At 52.5% G+C, this 18214-nt stretch overlaps 1 protein-coding gene across 1 annotated transcript in view; it reads right to left on the reverse strand.

The window, feature by feature from the left end:
- Positions 1 to 1814: 1814 nt before the first annotated feature.
- The window catches only part of SHB (SH2 domain containing adaptor protein B), a 133861-nt gene continuing 117461 nt past the window's right edge, over positions 1815 to 18214 (reverse strand). The window contains exon 6 of the mRNA XM_036856237.1: positions 1815 to 2667. Coding sequence (XP_036712132.1) covers positions 2484 to 2667 — 184 coding nt within the window. The 3' untranslated portion in view covers positions 1815 to 2483. The remainder of the gene's footprint in view (positions 2668 to 18214) is intronic.

Here is an 18214-nt window from a genome sequence, read left to right on the forward strand (position 1 = left end):
TGGCTCCTCTGCCGGCCTCAGTCCCAAGGGGGAGCTGGCGGTTGGGCCTCCCGGGGAAACTTCAGGAAAACGAAGGCAGGGGAAGGAGGGAGGGCCCAGGAATCCCTTAAAAGAGCAAAGGCAAGACCAGAGGGTGAAGCAGCCTCGCTTTTCCTCAGACCACAGGCAGAGCCTCTTCTGAGGAGAGGTCTGCTCTGAAGACTGTCCACTGAGAAGGGTCGTGGGCTCCTGCACTGCCCCACCTGCGGCCTCAGGAAGGGCCCTGTGGCAATCTGCACTTGCTGGAGGACGAGGCACTAATGCAAAATCCACCCCACCCCCGGCTCCATGGGCTGCCTTCCTCGTCCCCAACCTCTAACTGGATCCTTGGGATCCAGTCTCCTTCGGCACCTCTGTTTGGATAAGTGCCAACTCCTCACTCATCGTCTCACTCACCAGAAAAATAAATAAATAAAGAGGAAAGCGTGAATCATTCCAGGTACTCCTGCCTTAAAGGATGTTTTGGAAAACGCAAAGCAGGTAAAAGGTCAGGATTGAGGCTTTGGAGACTAGACCCAGGTCATAGGCAACGAGGCAACCATGAGGTGGACGGGCCTGTGGGATCCATGGGTGGGAGGGTCTCGGGCTGCCCGGACTGAGACAAGGACTCGGGAGGCTGACCCAAGAGTTGGACTGGGCAGGAAGCAGATGCCAAGGAAACAGCTTTGGCCACAACCCACTAAATTCCACAGCAGCCACCTAAAGGGGCACGGATTCTAGTCCTGCCCTGCCCTGGCTTGACAGGTGGCTGGGGCAAATCCTCTCTCCTCACTGGGCCTCTGTCTCTAATGTGAACGGTGAGTCGGAAGCATCGTGGAAGGCCTGGCAGTGCTGGTGATGTTCAAACTCGGTTCAGCCCCCTCCTGCTGGGGACGATGGTCTCCAAACTTCCATTGTGCTCAGACCACTGGCAGGCAGACTGAGGTGTGCTTGGCGAAGGCGCTGACACTTGTGCTCTCTCTGGATCCCTTGCACCTCCTTAAGTGGATGGAAGCCATGCCTTTCATGCTGCTGGGTGGGATTCTTCTATTTCTTCCATTGCATTTAACATGCATGGTGCGGTGGTAGGTGGGTGGGAGGGAAAGGAAGGGGAACTGAGTAACAGCAATCTCACTGAGGGTCTGCTCTATGTGAGCAAGACCCCCGCTCCTGTCAAGGGCAGGGGCTAGATAGGGGTGGAGTGTGGGAGTGTGTGTGCGGGTGTTCTTATCTGTGTGGAGGCAGTGCGGATGACCAGGAGCTCTGGCTCCATGTCCCCTGAGAGGTCAGGATTTGCCTTCTCCCAGGAGCAGGGTGACAGCAAGGCCATGTAGAGCCAAAGCACTGGCTCTAGAGTGTCCTCTGCTTATGGGCTGTGTTAACTTGGACAAGCTACTTTCCCTCTCTGAGCCTCCTTTTCCCCACATGTTAAATGCCTCACAGGGTAGCAGTGACCCCAGTTAATGGGGAGAGCCCTTTATGCACCGCTGGGTGCTGTGCACCTGAGGGGTTAACACGGACCTGCCATCACTGCACTGCTGTAGGCAGAAGGGGGAGCATGGGCGCTGAGTCAACATGTGAGGCTACCATTGCTGGAGCCTGAATGCCCCTTCCTGCAGCTTGACTCTCAGGGGGCAAAGCAAACCCCTCTGCCCCAGCCCTGAGCTGGGGGCTCTGCCTCCTTCCCGCGTGCCCAGAGGGGACACCACACCTTGCTCTGGGGACGAAACCCGCAGTTAAGCACTGCCCCCACCCCAGAGACCCACTGCAGTATATTAAAAAAAGGGATAAGAATATATATTAAATGACTATTTTATTTACACACCCTATTCATAAATAATTGAATCCTTTTTTTGACTGCACAATGATTCCTTGGAGATCTCTTAATGATTACACTGAATGACTAAAAGTGGATTAGTGGGCTTACATCTGTGTGTGGCCATGTTCTCCCACGTATGTGCTCACACTCGCACACACACGCTGACACACACACACCAGACGGGAGGCGGGATTCCCGGGGCCTTCAGGGCTCTCAAAGCACCAGCATTTGGCTCCCAGCACCAGTGGGGCCCCGGTGGGAAAACTGCACCCCGTACACAGGTGTGAATTCCTGACAGCTGGAGAACAAAGAGCCGCAACCCCGGGAGCTCCCGCCCCGCCCCTCGGAGCTGCTCTCCTTTGTTCATCCTGGAAGGCATCTCTTTGGATTTGCAAATATTTTAATTCACAGAAACTCGAAGAGGGGTTGGGGGTGGGGGCTGCGGTGGCGGGCTGGCCGTCCCTCAGTCTTTATCCAGGCCTTCTCCAGCCCCCGTGAGTGGCAACAGCATTCTAGAGACATGCAGTGGTGTGCTAGTACCATACACACGACACAAACTGGACACGGCTGGCAACAGCGGCCGGGCAGGTCGGCGGGGGCCACCGGCTCCTCCATGTCTGGGCCCCGTCACAGGGCAGGGAGGGGCTCACAGGGTCCGCACAGCCACGGGGTAGAGGAGGGACAAGTGCTCGGCCCCTTTGATGGGCAGCTTTCTGGTGGTGTAGTAGTGGATGACTTCTGGGACACTGTCGAACGGGGGGCTGTTCTGACCCAGGACGTATTTCTCTTTGGTTTTGGCCAGTTTCATGTGCATGAAGCCCTGGTTGCTCCTGTGAACAAAGCGCAGAGGTTATTAGGATGTGCAGAATGATGAAGGCCCAAGATCAATCAGGAAAGCAATTCCCAGAGAGCTACTCACTTTTGCTCTGAACCGAGGTGTGTCATGAATTCACACTCATTATCCGAGAGAACTCTCCCTCTGGCCATATTCCTGCTAAGGTGTGAAGATTCCTTGCTGCCTGGGACAGAAGAGATCCCAGCCAAGAAGCAGCCTTGAGCTGCACCTCTCCCAGCCAGGAATAGAGTCCAGGATCGGCTGAAATGCAGCTGCACCTAAGAGCCCCCTCAATCCCAGCAGCAGACAGGGAATCAGCGGCAAACACGGCTGCAGGAGAGTCTTTCGACCTCGGGAGCTTTGAGGGACTTCCTCAGGAAAACAAAGAAACCGCCAAACTTGGCCCCTCTTCCTATTACTGATGCAGATGAGAATTTAAGCCTTGCCTAGCAGGCACAATGTTTAAGTCCCCAGTGCCCTGACAAGTAGGCAGGACAGGGGTCATCACCCCCAGTTTAAAGATTAGGAAACAGAGTGTGGCAGGATGACAGGCGAGCTGTTTTCCAAAAACTGATGCTCTCTCTTCAGCAGTAAGGAACTGCCCAGCCAGGGACTACATTTCCCAGCCTCCCTTGTAGCCACTGTAGTCACGTGACTAGTTTAAGCCAATAGAATCTGGGGAGAATGTGTGCTCCCCGGCTTTGCCCCAACGCCGGCACTCTCCTGTCTGTGCTTCCTCTCTCTGCTCAGTAAACCCTGCCTGCCTCCTTCTCCAAGGCCCAGGCTGAGTGTTGTCTCTGCCAGGAAGTCTTCCAGGTTCCCACTGGCAGAGCTCCTTCCTTCTTCCAACCGCACAGAGGATATAACGCCTCCATCAGCACTTGCCTTGCTGAACTGTGATTACTTATCCATCTTCTCAATTCCCCTGAGAGCTCCAGAGCACTGCGCAGGCTCTGTGCCCACCATGCTCGGCATCTGCTGAAATGGGTAGTGGATGGGTTCCTCGGAGATCAGAGCAGAGCCCTATGTCCGTGACCCTTGCAGCTTGCCAGCTGCACCAGCATGCTGGGTGGGGTGTTGTTTCCACCTGGCCCTAGCAGACCTCTCTCGCCTCCCACCCAGGACTCTGGCCACATGGGGTCACTAACCCCTCCGTCAACCTGCCTGTGCTCAGGCTGCCCTTTCCCTGCTCACTCAGCTCCAAGATTTAGCCACCACACTTGTGGATGCTTGGTTTCCAAAGCACAGTCCAAATTTACTGAGGGTGTGTCACTTAGTGAGAAAGCTGGGGCTCTGACCTCCTGAGCCTTCTCCAGAGCCCATCCTTGGGCACTGATAACTTGTGAGCAGCCCTAGAGGCCCGGCTCCTAGGAGACCAGGCCCACCACAGGCAAGGCCGAGACCTCCGTGTGGACACAGGTTTGCAGTTTGTAGCCCTTCTGAGCTTTGATTCTTCTTGCTTCAGCTGTTCCCACATTTCTTCCATCCAGGACCGGGCTCCCCACGCTTAACGGCGCCTGCTCTATTAATGCGTCAATTTGGACTCCAGGACCATTTTCAAATGGGCAGAGCAAATGTTTAATGAAGTGCAGGCACTGAGCAATACATCTGCTCATAATAACGTATTTAGAGATGTCACCCTTAGCTTAAAGGAAATCGTTCGGAGAGCAATTATGTTTCAAGAGAGAATAATTCCTATAAAGAACTGAAATTTAAATCAAGATTTTTTAAGGCTGACAATGTTCTAATTACAGGGCCTGTGGCAAGTTCTGCTCCTCAGTGTAGGGTCATTTCATCGGAGAATTGCCTTGTCACATCTGAGAAGCAGGAGGCACACTTGCTTAAGCGTTAGAAAGGAACTGGTGCGCGCCTTAAGTGAAAAAACGTGCAACTCCCTCTGTGTGAAGACTCCGCTATCTGCTACCCACATCCATGGAGAGATGGCAAATCTGTGCTGGCCTGGAAAGGACTGTAATTGCTTGAATGCAGGGCTGAAATTGTGTGGCTAAAAAAACCGGGGACAGTTAAAAAGCTTTGCACTCTTGAAGACCACGTGCTCAGCTTTGCCTGGAGAAGGGGTGTGTATGGGAGAGAGCAGAGCTGGAGCTGCAGGTGAGTGACATGGGCGGGTGTGTGTGGCCTTGGACATGTCATGCCCTCTGTGTGGGGTATTTTGGGCTTTATGTACCACAGTCTACAGCTGGGGCTGCAAAGCGCAGGATGTGTTAGATCACAGCAACCAGTTGTGAGCTAGTCTGAACGCCAAAGCTCTGATGGCACTGCAGGTACAAAGTTGCAGGGGGAGCTGATTTAATTTCTAAGGAGGTTAAAGAAAATAACTCATACGGGTTAATGGGATATTTTCACACCCGTTGTTCTTAAAATATTCAGCGAGGGAAGTGGGCAGGGATGGTGGTAACAGAGGACAGAGCCAGAGACAGAAGTTGAAGCTCCTCTGTTCCCAGGCCGAGGGCTTGCGAGGTCACCAGATATTAGAAACTTCACACTAATGCCTCCACCTCAACGGACCCAGGCAGCCGCTGGTACCTTCCCGCAGTCCCTTCTGACTCTCCAGGCCTACTGTTTGTTCTTCTGACGCTCGTATTTCAGTACACACTAGTTTATAACCCTGAGCTGGGCTGTACTGAGGGGGCAGGCAGTTACAAAGTTCAGAGCCCAAGGCAGAGAACTCAGGCCCGTGACCCCTGAGTCCAGGGCCTGACCATTCCCAGCAGAGGGAGAGCTGGCCCTCACCCTGCAGCCCCGGCAGGAACGGCCCTTCCCCCTGGGCTCACGCACTGCACCCTCTGGTTCTCTGGACCTGAGGCTCTCCTTGGGCCGTACTGGGCTCATTCCCTGCCCCCACTGGATCCATGGGGAGACTAACTGGATGGCCTCTGAGGGTGCTTCTGGGCCTAAGGTCCTGGATTCCACGTGTATGAGCATAATCTGCTGCCCATGCGGTGAGGGCTTCCTGCAGGAAGGGGTCTAGGCAGCCTCACGCCCCACACCCCTCCACTGCTGCCCACGGCCTCCAGTGCCGCTGTCACAGGGTACTGGCCCGGATGGCCCTCAGGCTGATGTGTCCTGGGCACTTCCTGTGAGCCAGGCCATGTGCGAAGCACTGAGACTCAGATGGGAGGTGGTTGACCCGGGGTCACACAGCAATCAGCAGTGGCCATGCTGCTTCCTTCCCTGGTGGGCCTTTCCCAGAGCCCACGCTCCTGACCTCAGCGCTGTCCAGCTCCAGGAGAGAGCCCTACTTAGCCCCCAACACTCCACGTGAGGCCGGGTGCGTGGTGGGCGAGAGGCATCAGAGCCTGAGCAAGTGACTCCTTGACTCTGAGCCTCAGTCCCCACCACACCCACCCTGCAGGGCTAATGACGGGTCAGAGCAGCATAGGGGCTGGCAGTGAAAGGCCATCCCGGGGATCGGGGACAGTGTGTCCTGACTGGCGGAGCCCCCAGCCATGGAGGGACGATCACACGGAGTTGGTGGGCCCTGCGAGGTAAGGAGGCTTTCTTTCTGAGATAATCTGTCAAACCCAGACTTATGCAAAGGTCAGGCAGAGCCTTGTCAGCACATACCTACGGGGTGTGCTGCAGTGATATATCCTGATCGGTCACAAGGTCCCCACGAGTGAGGTGCCGCCTAACAACAGTTGAAGATTTAAAAACAGCTGCCAGGGATGGCTTTAAAGACTCCCAACTCTACTTAGAAGACGACATCCAGCACAAGAAGAGAAAAGATTAAATTTTCCAGGGAGAAGAGAGGGTGCATCAGATAACCAGCATGCCCAGGGACGCTGCGGTGCTCTGGACGCTGCTTTTGGAGCAAGCAGCAACCTGGGGACCATCTCATTTCACCCTCTTGGGGTACCCTGGAGGAAACAGGTCAGAGAGAGCAGCACTCTGGCTCAAGGCACACAGCAAGGTAGGCTGAGGTTATGGCAAGAACCTGGGGCCCACGCGTCCAGGGCCAGGTGGGCCGGGTCCCAGGCCACCTCCCATCGTCGCTTCTGAGAAGGCATGGGTCCCCGGGGAGCTCAGACAGGCCGCCGCCTGCCAAGCTCCTGTGTCAGCCCCATCTCCTTTGATAGGACATCATGCGAGAGCTAAGTCACAATTAGGGGTGTCTCCAGTGGGTGACCTGACTAATGAGTCTTGTAAGGCTGGTAGAGGCTGGGGATGCTGTGGCTGTCAGGGCGTTCAAATGGCTCATTATCATCACAAAAACACCTCCTCATCACCAGGATTATCAAACGTGCCTGGCGCGCTGGGCCTAATAACAGACCCCACCTTGTCTCATAATCATGGGCTTTAATAAAACATCACTCAGCCTGCAGCTGCTGGCCCGAACGGGGTGCGAGGCCTCACCTCTTGCTTTTAGACCTAATTGCTTGATGCATATTTCATGAAGAATCTTGGGTAATAGTTATGTTAAATCGCTTCCTTTCATGATGAAGTGACTTAAAAATACTTGCATATAATATTTATGCAGGAGAAGGCAAGGAAATTGCCCTTTGGGACTAGCATGTAGGACCTGGTTACAGGAAACCACACACAGAGGTGATCTCTGGTTTACCTCTATTGAAAGGCGGTTGGGGAGCTGCTCTCTTCACTGAGATGCCCCAGAACGTTGTACCTCAGCTCAAAACCATCCAGGGCTCCCCACTGCCACTGCAGAATGAATGCTCGAACCCCACTGTGCACCAGGCACTGAGCTGAGCCACTGCTACATGTTACCTCATTTAAGCCCACGGCAAGGTTGATAAGTTGCTTGGTGTGACTACTGTTGTTTACAGATGGGGAAACTGAGGCTGAAGGAGGTTGTGTGCCTTGTCCCGTGGGACACGGTGGGACCAGGATTTCACTGTGTCTGTCTGACTTTGAAACCTGTGGTACGCATTCAGGGCCCTGACACCACCACTGCAGCCTCATCTTCCCCCGCTCAGCCACCCAGCCAGACGGATCCAGGTGTCCAGGTCCCTGCAGCTCTGTGAGCTCCTGAGGTCAGGAACTCTGTTCACTGGGACGTTTCTCAGCAGGTCAAGCCTTATTCCCCTTTGGGCCCTCAGCACATGCCTGGCACACAGCCGAGCACGCCGTTCAGCTGTCCATCCATCCACCCAGCAGCTATCTAGTGAGCGTCTATCTTGAGCCAGGAAATGAGGCCCCGTGCATCCTCCTCTCTGGACTGTAAGCTCCAGAGGGCAGGCTGGTGGCGACTCCGCCAGGTCCCCGAGTGCGGTCCAGCCAGGGTAGAAGCTGCCTCTTTCAAGGCCAGACACGGTGGCTGCTTTGCCTGGTCAGCATTGGTCCCAGGAGGAGCCAGCTTAGTGAGGGGCAGAGCCATGGGGAGAACCTAGAGGGTCACCTCTGCAGGGGGTACAAAGGCACCTGCCTCTCAAATTGGAAAGAGAAGTCTCACTTGAGGGAAGCCACAAGCCACAGAGAAGAATGGGTCAAACCTTTTTCTTTCCTTGGGATTCTACAAGAAATCATTCCCGGGGACAGAGCCAGCCAGTTCCCCTGCCCAGGCCTAGATAAACAAAACGAATGTGATGCAAGTTCCCTCCTGAAACCACGTCTTCCTGAGGGCCCAGGCCCTCCATGCTCTGGGGCCCAGCAGATCTCAAAGTGGCTGCATCTCTTCCTCTTCTTGTGGGTTATTTTAATTAAAATGTTGAATCTTACATTGTGCAAAGATTCCTGAGGCCAGATCGGTTAAGAGGAGAGGAAGGATGAAATTGGGCATCTGAATGCCCTCAACAATTGGTTGCAGGATGATTCTCAGGGGAGGGAGGTGTCACCTGCTCTCCATGAGCATGACAACAGCAACCAGCATTCACCCTCAGAGCCCTCGGAGCACAGGTCTTGTGATCAGCGTGGAGAGGGCATGAGACCAGCCCATCAGGTCCTTCTGACCCCACAAGTGGGCACCCACGTCGGGGTGGAGATGGACACGGACGTTTGTATCGAATTAACTGGGCATAGGTGAGTTCTAGGCCCGGCTCTAATGCTGATCTGCTGTGACCTTGGGTGAGGGAGCATCCCAAGGGAGCCAGCCTGGAGGGTGACCATGGCAAGATACCTCCTGCCTCCATGGCCACCTAGGGGCCTACAAAACAGGTACTTCCTGCCATAACCCCGCCCCCTGCTCAGCAACGCTGCCTCTGCAAGCAGATGGCTCTGATTCAGGACGTCTGCTCTTTGACCTCCTAGGAGATGGGATATTTTGCTGGGTAAGTGTCTACAGAGAAACTCCTCGTCACATCTGTGAAACAAGCCACTCCAGAAACACTCATGAGTGCCTGCAGAGAAGCATGTTCTGAAAAGAGCCCTGCCTGCTGTGGGAAAAACATACCCAGATCTCAAGTGATGGGGGCCTTCAGGGGAAAGGAACCTGGTTGACATCTCCTGAGGATGTCAGGCTGGCATCTGCACATGCTGTGAACTACCAGCACAGGGCCTGGGAGCCTGGCAGAACAAACGTGTACAATGTGATTGCCACCGCTGCCGTTGGTCTGTGACTGGACCAACCTGTGGCTTCACAAAGAAGCTGGGAGGGCTGGCATTATCTGCAAGACACCCACTGCACACACGAGAACACCAAGGGCCAGAGGGAGAAGCAACCTGCCTGAGTCACAGCGAGAGGACACCAGGGCTTTCTGAGCCAGGGGACCAGGACGTGAGTCCTTCTAGCTGTGTGTCGGGGCTCTCCAACTGTGCAATGCATGGGGTGAGGGGCACGGAGGCCCTTTCCAGCTGAGATGTTCTAGGGGTTGAGGAAGCTGGGGGAAGGGGCTTATGAGGTCACATGCCACCCACTGCCTTCCGAAATAGCCTTCAGGGGGACAAGCCAAAGACACATGTGCCAAGTTATGGGGAACAAATATCTAAATGTTAACACCGCTGAGCCAAACAACTTGATTTACAACCAAATAATTAGACTTTCAATAAGCGCATTGGCAGTGATAAGCCTCCCCAGGAAGCCCGGGCATTTCTCAAGTTCTAAGTTGGCGGATCAGGGAGAGGGACTTCAGTAAATCACGATGAAAAGCCATCTCCAGGCAGAAGGAGAGCCGGCAGATGCATCTTGCGGCAAACATGGAGAGGCATAAGGCTTGTTTTGTGCCACGCAAAGCAGCATAGGTCAAAATGAGCTGATCTGGGGCAATTTTCTCAGGAGTAGACTAACATAGTGTCAGGCAGGAGAATTTTAATGATCCAGACTGACAGCTGAGGGAGTGAGCCTCCCATCACTGGGGGTGTGTAAGTGGGAGGGTAATGATGCGTGGGGGCAGGCTGGATGACTTTTGCAGTCTCTCTGGTCGGTGTTCCTATCAGTCCTCAGCCTCGAGCAAGTGCACATGAAAACTGCAAGGGAAGAGGTGGAGGCAGGGGGAGGGGTGACATGAAATGTTTCAGAGCTTTAGGAAGGGGAAAGAGGACTCTTCCAGGAACACAAAGACCCTTTTGTGTTTGAAGCATGTGGGGTTGATGGTGGTGGCTGAACTGAAGTCAGATGCCTGGGTTCAAACTCTGATCCCACTGATGTCACTGGCTGGGCAGGTCCCCTCTCCCTGGGCCTCAGCATCCCCATCTGGAAAAGGTAGAGGGGGTTCCTCCAGTGCTGAAGTTTTCAAGCTAATGAGAGATATCACAGTGGTGTGGAGGGTGTGCCAGCCTCGGCCAGGAGGACTAAGGCAGGGCAGGATGGCTATCCTCATGCAGGTACAGGGAATCCCCGGGCTTGAGGACAGCACAGTGGCAAAAGCAAGGCTTCTTAACATCTGTGCCAACGGGATGGACAGAACGCATTCAGGCCTGGGGTGGGGTAGAGGGGGGTTTCCTTCTACTAGGACAAGCCTCTCTCCACCCATACTCTTCTTGGAGCACTGGTTCTCAACTGGGGCGAGTTTACCTCCCTCCTGGAGGAATTTGACAAAGTCTGGAGACAGGGGAGCTGCTGGCATCTACAGGTGGAGGTCAGGGATGCTGCATAGGACCACCCCACAACATAGAATAATCCAGCCCCAAATTTCAACAGTGGCAACTCACTAGTCACCCATGCCTCAAATCCTTCCTCTGTGAAATGGGAGTAACAAAGAGTCCACCCTCACAGTAGTTGTGAGGGAGAAGTGAGAATGCCTGTGTGAAGGAAGCATGAACACCTGATAAAGGTTAGTCATCCAGCTCCTTATTAAAGGGCTTAAGACACAACACAGAATTTGCCAAAGGGCTGCAAAGGGCTCCAGGCTGTTTCCAAGGGCCAACTCCCACTTCACCACCAACCAGCAGGTGCAGGGGGAACATATGGTACCTGAAGGAAGGTCCGGAACAGGGACTGGGCAAAGGCAGCCATAAGGGTAAGCACCAGCTGCCATGGAGAGGACTTTGAGGGGCACAGGGGCTTTTATACGCAAAAGGGGAGCTGGAAACCTGGGGTTGAGCCAGGTGAGGCTGGAGAGTGAGATGAGGGGAGCACTCCGGGATGAGGAAGGCAAGACGAGGGCAAAGGGACCACCGCCTGCAGACCCAGGGGGACCCAGACCTGGGTCTGAGTCCCCTTCTGCCACTCTGAGCTGTGCCTCTCTCCAAGCCTCAGTTTCCTCATCTGTGGGATGGAGTTTTCACTGCCCACCCGTAAGAACCATCTTGAGGTCCGAGCTGGATGGCGCATGAGCAAGTTTGGCAGGTGCTAAGGCTAGGAGTTCTGACATGGCTTTGTTCCCACCTGCACTGCAGGAGCCTGAGTAGAAGTTGCTGCCCATCTGGTTTGCCTTGCTGGCTCCGTGCTGCCCGGGCTGAGCACTGAGCGTGTCTCCCTGTCTGCCTGGTCTGCCATTCATGGCCACGTTGGCAGCAGGACCACATCCTCCAGCTGGGCAGCCTGCCTGGCTGGGTTGGGAGGCCTGGGTTCTGGCCCTAGCTCTGTCACTGGGTGACTATGGGCATGGTGTTTACGACCCTGAGATCAACTTTCCCAAACATGGAGTGGTATTTCACAACACTCTCAAAAGCACATTGTTACACAGCAGGGTCCACATGAAAACAGAATGGGAATGATGAGGAAAGAGGCTTCTCTGCTTAAAAAATACTGGTCTATGGCAGTATTGTGTGTATTGCTCTGTATTCAACATTTCTGAGAGAGACAAGACACCAAGCAGAGGCGTTTGAGACCATGTGTTTCCCTGCTCTTATTTTACAGATGGCATTAAGGCCCAGAAAGGGGTGAAGGTTTGCTCCCATTCTCCAGTGAATCCAGAATGTGCCCCTTCCCCCCTACCCTGCCCCCGTGCCATTAGCTGTAGGGGATTCTTGGGCACTCCCCATAGCCTCTGTATGCTCAGAGTAGGAAGCGATGCCTGTGACAAGGTGGAAGGTGGAGGTGGGCGTGCAGGGAGGGGGAAGAAGGCAGCAATCCCCCCACACCCCAGTTCTCATCCTTGTCCTTAAAGCACAGTGCTTACCCTCACTATCCTGCAGACCCAGCTCCTTTCCTGGCTGGGGCGTCCCTTGCTAACTGACCAACTGATTCATTAGCACGGCAAAGAAGGGGACTCGCCCACAAAGCACCTGATCCAACTCACAGTTTTACTCAAACAAGTAAGGAAGGAAAAATCCAGGAGGGCCTTTAAAAACTGAAAGCTAAAAAAGACCTACCTGCTCAGTGGTCCTGCCTCTAACCTGAGGGTCCGTTCTTCCTCCCTGGAATTTCAAAGGCACACAGTTGACTCTAAGCCACCCAGACACCCTGGCCAAGAGCCTTTTGCACATCATGTGAATGATGGTGATGGTGGTTTTCAGTGGAAAACCTCCCAACAGTCCTTGGGGCTCTGGGCTTCAGTTTCTTCATCTGTGAAATGGGGAGGACTTTATGATATTCCTTAAAGTCACTGAAAGCAAGTGAAAAGAGCTCTGAACTGAATGTCAGGGACCTGGTCCCAGCCCTGGCTCCTGTCTTCTTGGGCCTCAGTTTCCCCATCTGTACAACAAAGGGAGAGAACTAGGTGACCACCGAGGTCCCACAAACTGCTAAACCTTTGAAACTTAGCACGTAGGAGATGCTTACACCACGCAATGAAGAAGGAATGACTATTCAGATATTAAACAAAAGGACTGACCTTCATTACAGACATCCCAGAGTTTCAGGGTTGGAAGAGGAGTGCAGGTTTCTCAAATATAGAGTTTCTTCAAATGTGCCCCAGAATGCCTACATCAAAGTCCCTGGGGATTTGCTAAGCTTGTGACTCCCTGGGCCTCTCTGGAACCTGAATCAGCTTTTAATATGCTCTTCAAGAGATTCCGATGCACATTCAAGTTTGAAAACCACCATTCTAATTCTATCTGATGATGCAAAGTCCACATTCACATCTCATGTTCAGCTTTTGTGGCTTACCCCCAGTGCTGGGGAGCTTACTCCTTACAGGTACAACCTTTTCCAACCTTTGATGGCTCTGACCATGAGAAAGTCCTTCTACATTCTGAGCTGAAATGTGACTTAGCACATTCCAGCAGGCCACAGCTGCTCTGCCTGCCCTGGGAAGGCCCCCTGGAGAGCGGAATACAGAAGCAGGCACAGACCTGAGGCTGCTCCTCTCCAGCTGTCCTCTCTCATCCTGGTGCCCCCTGTTGCTCACAATCTCTCATACACATGCTGGCCTGCAACCGGACAGTGTCCCCAATGGGTATGTCCCACTTGGCCATTAGTCCTGCTGTCTGGACACGACTCCATCACCATGTGGACACCCTGAGCCATCCCTGAACTCCTTTCTGGTGTCTTCTGACCTCCAGAGTCCACCTCTGTCTTCCTCCTCCTCCCCATCCCAAGGGACAGGATCTCATTGGCATGCGAGCGTCAGTGGGTACAGACAACATGCACCTCTTGACCAAACCAAAGGGGGCACCAGTCCAAGAACATTAAGAAGCAAAAGCCCCACTGGCTGTGGCCACACTTGGAAGGTCTGCAAATGTAATTCTGAAAGGTCACTGCCAGCCCTTAGTAATCTGGGCTCTGGAGGGCGAATCCTCTCATGTTGGGCATTCATTCTGGCAGCTTCTTGACAACCTCTGTCCACAGGGTGGAGAGTTTTCTCAAAATTAAATCTCCGGCTCTTTGCTCCCTAATGAAATTGATTTCTGCCTTGATACACAACAAAGCTTTCATTTTATTATTTGGCTAGGGTTTGACCACATTAATTACAGTTTTTTTCGGCACGGCTGCAAGTAATTGAGTTCCCAAAAGTTACTTACTATTGGAACTGATTGCTTTTTAAAAGCGCAACTTTCACAAAAGTAAAACAGTCAACCCTCGTTTCATCACAGAAGATTTTTAGGGGGTAAGACTGGAACAATTGAGGACAGGAAAAAGTATTTTTCCAGCCTGAAAATCTGAACTCAAAACGGGATTATGCTCCCATTTGGAGACTGTGAATCTGAAAGGTGGGTGTGTCCAGCACACACCACCTCATGCATTTGCCACCGCAGTGGTTTCATCATTACTTGTGTCAGAACTCATATAGTGCCCCAAGTTTTTAATCATTGTTATTGGCACAATTCTACCTGCCTCAGAGGATACGCTGCAGAAGCCTCTTCAATTTCTAACACCAGGTCCCAGGGACTGCAAAGCACCTGCCCGGCACCGTGTAAATGCGTTTTTCCCTGGGAGGCTGTGTTCAGCGAGGGTGGGGTACACACCTTTAGTGTCAGGTGGAAATGAGGGGCACGTGGCTACTCTTTGGCAAGTTGGGGGGTGGGAAGGAATTGTGGAAAAGATAAAGGACCAGAGATGCAGAAGCTGTGGGGAGACAGAGAGAGAACTGACTAGGACTTCAGAGTTTACAAGGCACATCTCTGTCCACAACATTATTAGTCACCTGGGCCATGGGGAGCTTACGTGGAGGGGACAATTGAAAAGTTGGCACCACAGGGAGTTAGCACCACAGGGAGAGGGGACACTGCAGAGACCTCTCCTCTAATACCAAACCTAATCATCCTTCTACCTTTCTGTTACTTCCCAATACATTATTATCGTCCTAGGCCCTGCCCACATGCCACCTCCTCCAGGAAGCCTTCTGAGATGCCCCCAGTCAGACTCACTTTCTTCCTCCCTTACTTATTCTCTGCTACACCTCCCTCCATCACAGCAGTCACCTATTCTTGTCCCCGTGCCTAGACTACAAGCTTAGAGTCTGATGTGCCTCTGTCTCCCCATCTAGTCAAAGGCCTGGTGCCTGGTAGGAACGCAACAGTGACACCTACACTGCTGAACTGTTGCCCCTGCCCTGAAAGTCTGTGCTGAGAATGTGACAAGCTGGTCCTCAAGCCGCCCAGGGCCGTGAGCAGCGTGTGGATTTTCAAAAGGAAAATAGAAAAAAAAAAAAAAGTTCTAATTAAAGCATTTCTAGTAAGCCAGCTTTGCCAAAACCAATTGTTTCTGATATTCCCCCTAGGTGAAGCAATCCTTAAAAAAAAAAAAGGTATTAAAAGTGGCAGAAAGCACCCTCAGCTGGAAGGAGGATGGCGGCTGCTCACTGGGGGAGGGCTGCCCGGAAAAGGGCAGGGTTTTTTTAAAATTTTATTTTATTTATTTTTTTATACAGCGGTTTCTTATTAGTTATCTATTTTATACATATCAGTGTATATATGTCAATCCCAATCTCCCAATTCATCCTACCACCACCGCCCCCCCCCCGCCACTTTCCCCCCTTGGTGTCCATACGTTTGTTCTCTACATCTGTGTCTCTATTTCTGCCCTGCAAACCGGTTCATCTGTACCATTTTTCTAGGTTCCACATATATGCATTAATATACGATATTTGTTTTTCTCTTTCTGACTTACTTCACTCTGTATGATAGTCTCTAGATCCATCCAGGTCTCTACAAATGACCCAATTTCGTTCAGAAAAGGGCAGGTTCGAGGCACAAAATGGAAGTGTGTGCACGTGTGAGTGTGACACACCCACACTCATACACAGCAAAACATCATTTTTATAGCTTTAGCATTTGAACTGTGGGAGCAAAGACGAGAGCTATAAAATCTGACATCCGATTTTATAAATCTGCCGCAAATACCACGAACGTTTATGGAGAAAATGGGAAAGAAAATATAGTGTTATGGGCTCAGAAGGGTAATAAACCTGGGATGGGAGTCGAGACATCTGGGCTCCGCCAGCAACTCGCTGCGGGACCTTGGGAAGGTCCTTTTCCCTTCCTGTGCCTGTTTCTCTCATCCGAAAGCCAGGGTCTTGACCTGGATGATTCAAGACCCTTCTGGCTGCAAGGGCCTGAAGGTATGGGGAACAGGAAACCTTGGGATTTTACTGAATGAAGCTGGTTGCTTCAAGCCCCGCCAAATGCCTCTAGGTGGGGGCTGATCGCATTTCCTCCCGGGGCCCTTTGAGTTATTTACCTAGCTGTTAGCAAAGTAAGACCCCCCCCAGTACTCCCCCGGGGAAAGCACAAGGCTCTGTAAATAACACCACCTGCATTCATACAGACACTCAGGGTTTACTAACAGCTTTCCCTTCCGCTGTGTCCCTGAGTCTCAGGGCTGAGGCTCAGAGACAAGAAATAACTCGCTGGGTGACCCTCATGGCTGGTGGAAGCAGTGGGATTCAGGCCCTGGTCCTCTGGTCCCTGACTGCATCTTTCTCCATGTTGCTGTATCTGCTGATGGCAGATACAAGGTCTGTATCTGTCACTATGGCCTGTCCTTGCAGCACCCCACATGCCCTCCCAGTCAAGCCATTCCCAGATGGCTTTTACAAAAATATTATTAAATAAGTCCTATTACCAAGATGTTAGAAATGTGATTGGAAAGAAATATTTTTCTCATTTGAAGAGACCACCCAGTGCCTCAGAAGGGAAGCTGTCCCAGGGCACGAGAGGCTTCCTGGCAACAGTTGGAACGCCTCCCATGGCAGGCAAGCCTTACGGGGAGATTTATGGGGGCTGATACGAGATAATTAAAAACCAGCTGGAAATGTAATCAGGGTGGCTCTGACTCTGGAGGGGACCAGGGAGCTCTCAGGGGAGCAAAGGGCAATGCCGTGTGCTTGGCTGGAAGGGGAGATGCAGCAAGTCAGGAAGGGAAAACCTAGCCCATCAGCAGGCATGCTGGGCACTGCCAGGCTGGTGGGTGCTCTGGACAATGGGTTGGCAGTGTGAGTGCGGGCACCCCTTGCCTCTGGTTTTGGGCAGCTGAGTTAGGATGAGTTTCCTGGGTTTTTCAAAACCATTCCAGGTCCATGTTGCAGCTGGTGGTGCCACCCCACTCACCTGGCTGTTCAGAAATCTGGATGAGGCCCCTGACTTCTCGCTCTTTCTCACCCTCTTCAATTCTACCAGGACACGGCCTCTGTTCTACTCCCACTGCCCTAGTCCTTCGATGAACTGCTGCAGCCTCCTCAGCAGCCAGCCCTTCACCCCCATCTGCCTTCCAGACACCTCCACGGTCAGACGGGGTTTCTGAAAACCTCTATCTCTGAAGTTCACTGTTTTCATTTAGTCTCCTGCACGGGGAGTTTGAAGAGCTCCTAATCGCACCATTTCCTTTAAACCTTTTAGAAGAAGAAAACACGTTGCACACTAATTGAGCAGAAAGTTCATTTTCCCTCCATCAGTCCTGAAAGGATGTGAAATCCTCTGTGTAGTGAGAGCAAAGACGCAGACGGCCCCTCTCCCCTGCCTGCCCTTTGTCTCAGGCCGATGCAAGTGCTGCCAGAAAACAGGGCCTGGATGGGAAGCCGGGAGGCAAACAAGCTTCTTCCTCTCTCTGGTCTCAGTTTCTCCACCTGTACAGGGCATTGGGCCAGGTGATGTAAAAGGTCTCTTTCTGTTCCCTAAATCCCAAGATTTCTGCTCAAGTGTACTCAATGTATGAGAGCTACTGTCCTGGACCAGGTTCTGGTTCTTGTAATCGACTCATAAAGTCTGAAGATGTGGAGGGAGAGATAGAGGGTCAGCAGGACAGTGAGGGGGACAGAAAGGAATGCCTGTTGAAGTGGTCATCATCTTCAGGTACTGATCAAGAACTGGGAGATCAGAGAGGTTAAGTGACTTACCCAAGGTCACACAGCCAGAACAAGGGCAGCCTGGATTTGACTCTAGCCCTGTGATTTGAGTCTCAGTCATAACAATGCAGGATTTTCTCAAGTTGCAGCCTGCATAAATTCTAAAATCCCACCACCATAAAGGGGAGTAGATGCGGGCATGGACAGATCCAGACAATTCTCAAGGCTCTGGACCACACCAAGCTCTTTCCTCAATAACCCATGGCTCTCCAAAGTCTGTAACAAAGACAGTGGGCTACCACTCACTTAATGCCTGCTAGGCACATGGCAACCACTTCACGTATATCATCTCTTCAGGAATACCTCTGTAAAACCCATTTTATAGATGAGGAAATTGAGGCTCAGAGATGTAAAACCCATTTTATAGATGAGGAAATTGAGGCTCAGAGATGTTAAGTCCCTTTGTCCAAGACCATCCTGCTAGTAAGTGGTAGAGCTGGGGTTCAAGAGCCCAATCCAGAC

The sequence above is a fragment of the Balaenoptera musculus genome, chromosome 6 (assembly GCF_009873245.2).
Source record: "Balaenoptera musculus isolate JJ_BM4_2016_0621 chromosome 6, mBalMus1.pri.v3, whole genome shotgun sequence".
Classification (NCBI taxonomy): Eukaryota; Metazoa; Chordata; class Mammalia; order Artiodactyla; family Balaenopteridae; genus Balaenoptera; species Balaenoptera musculus.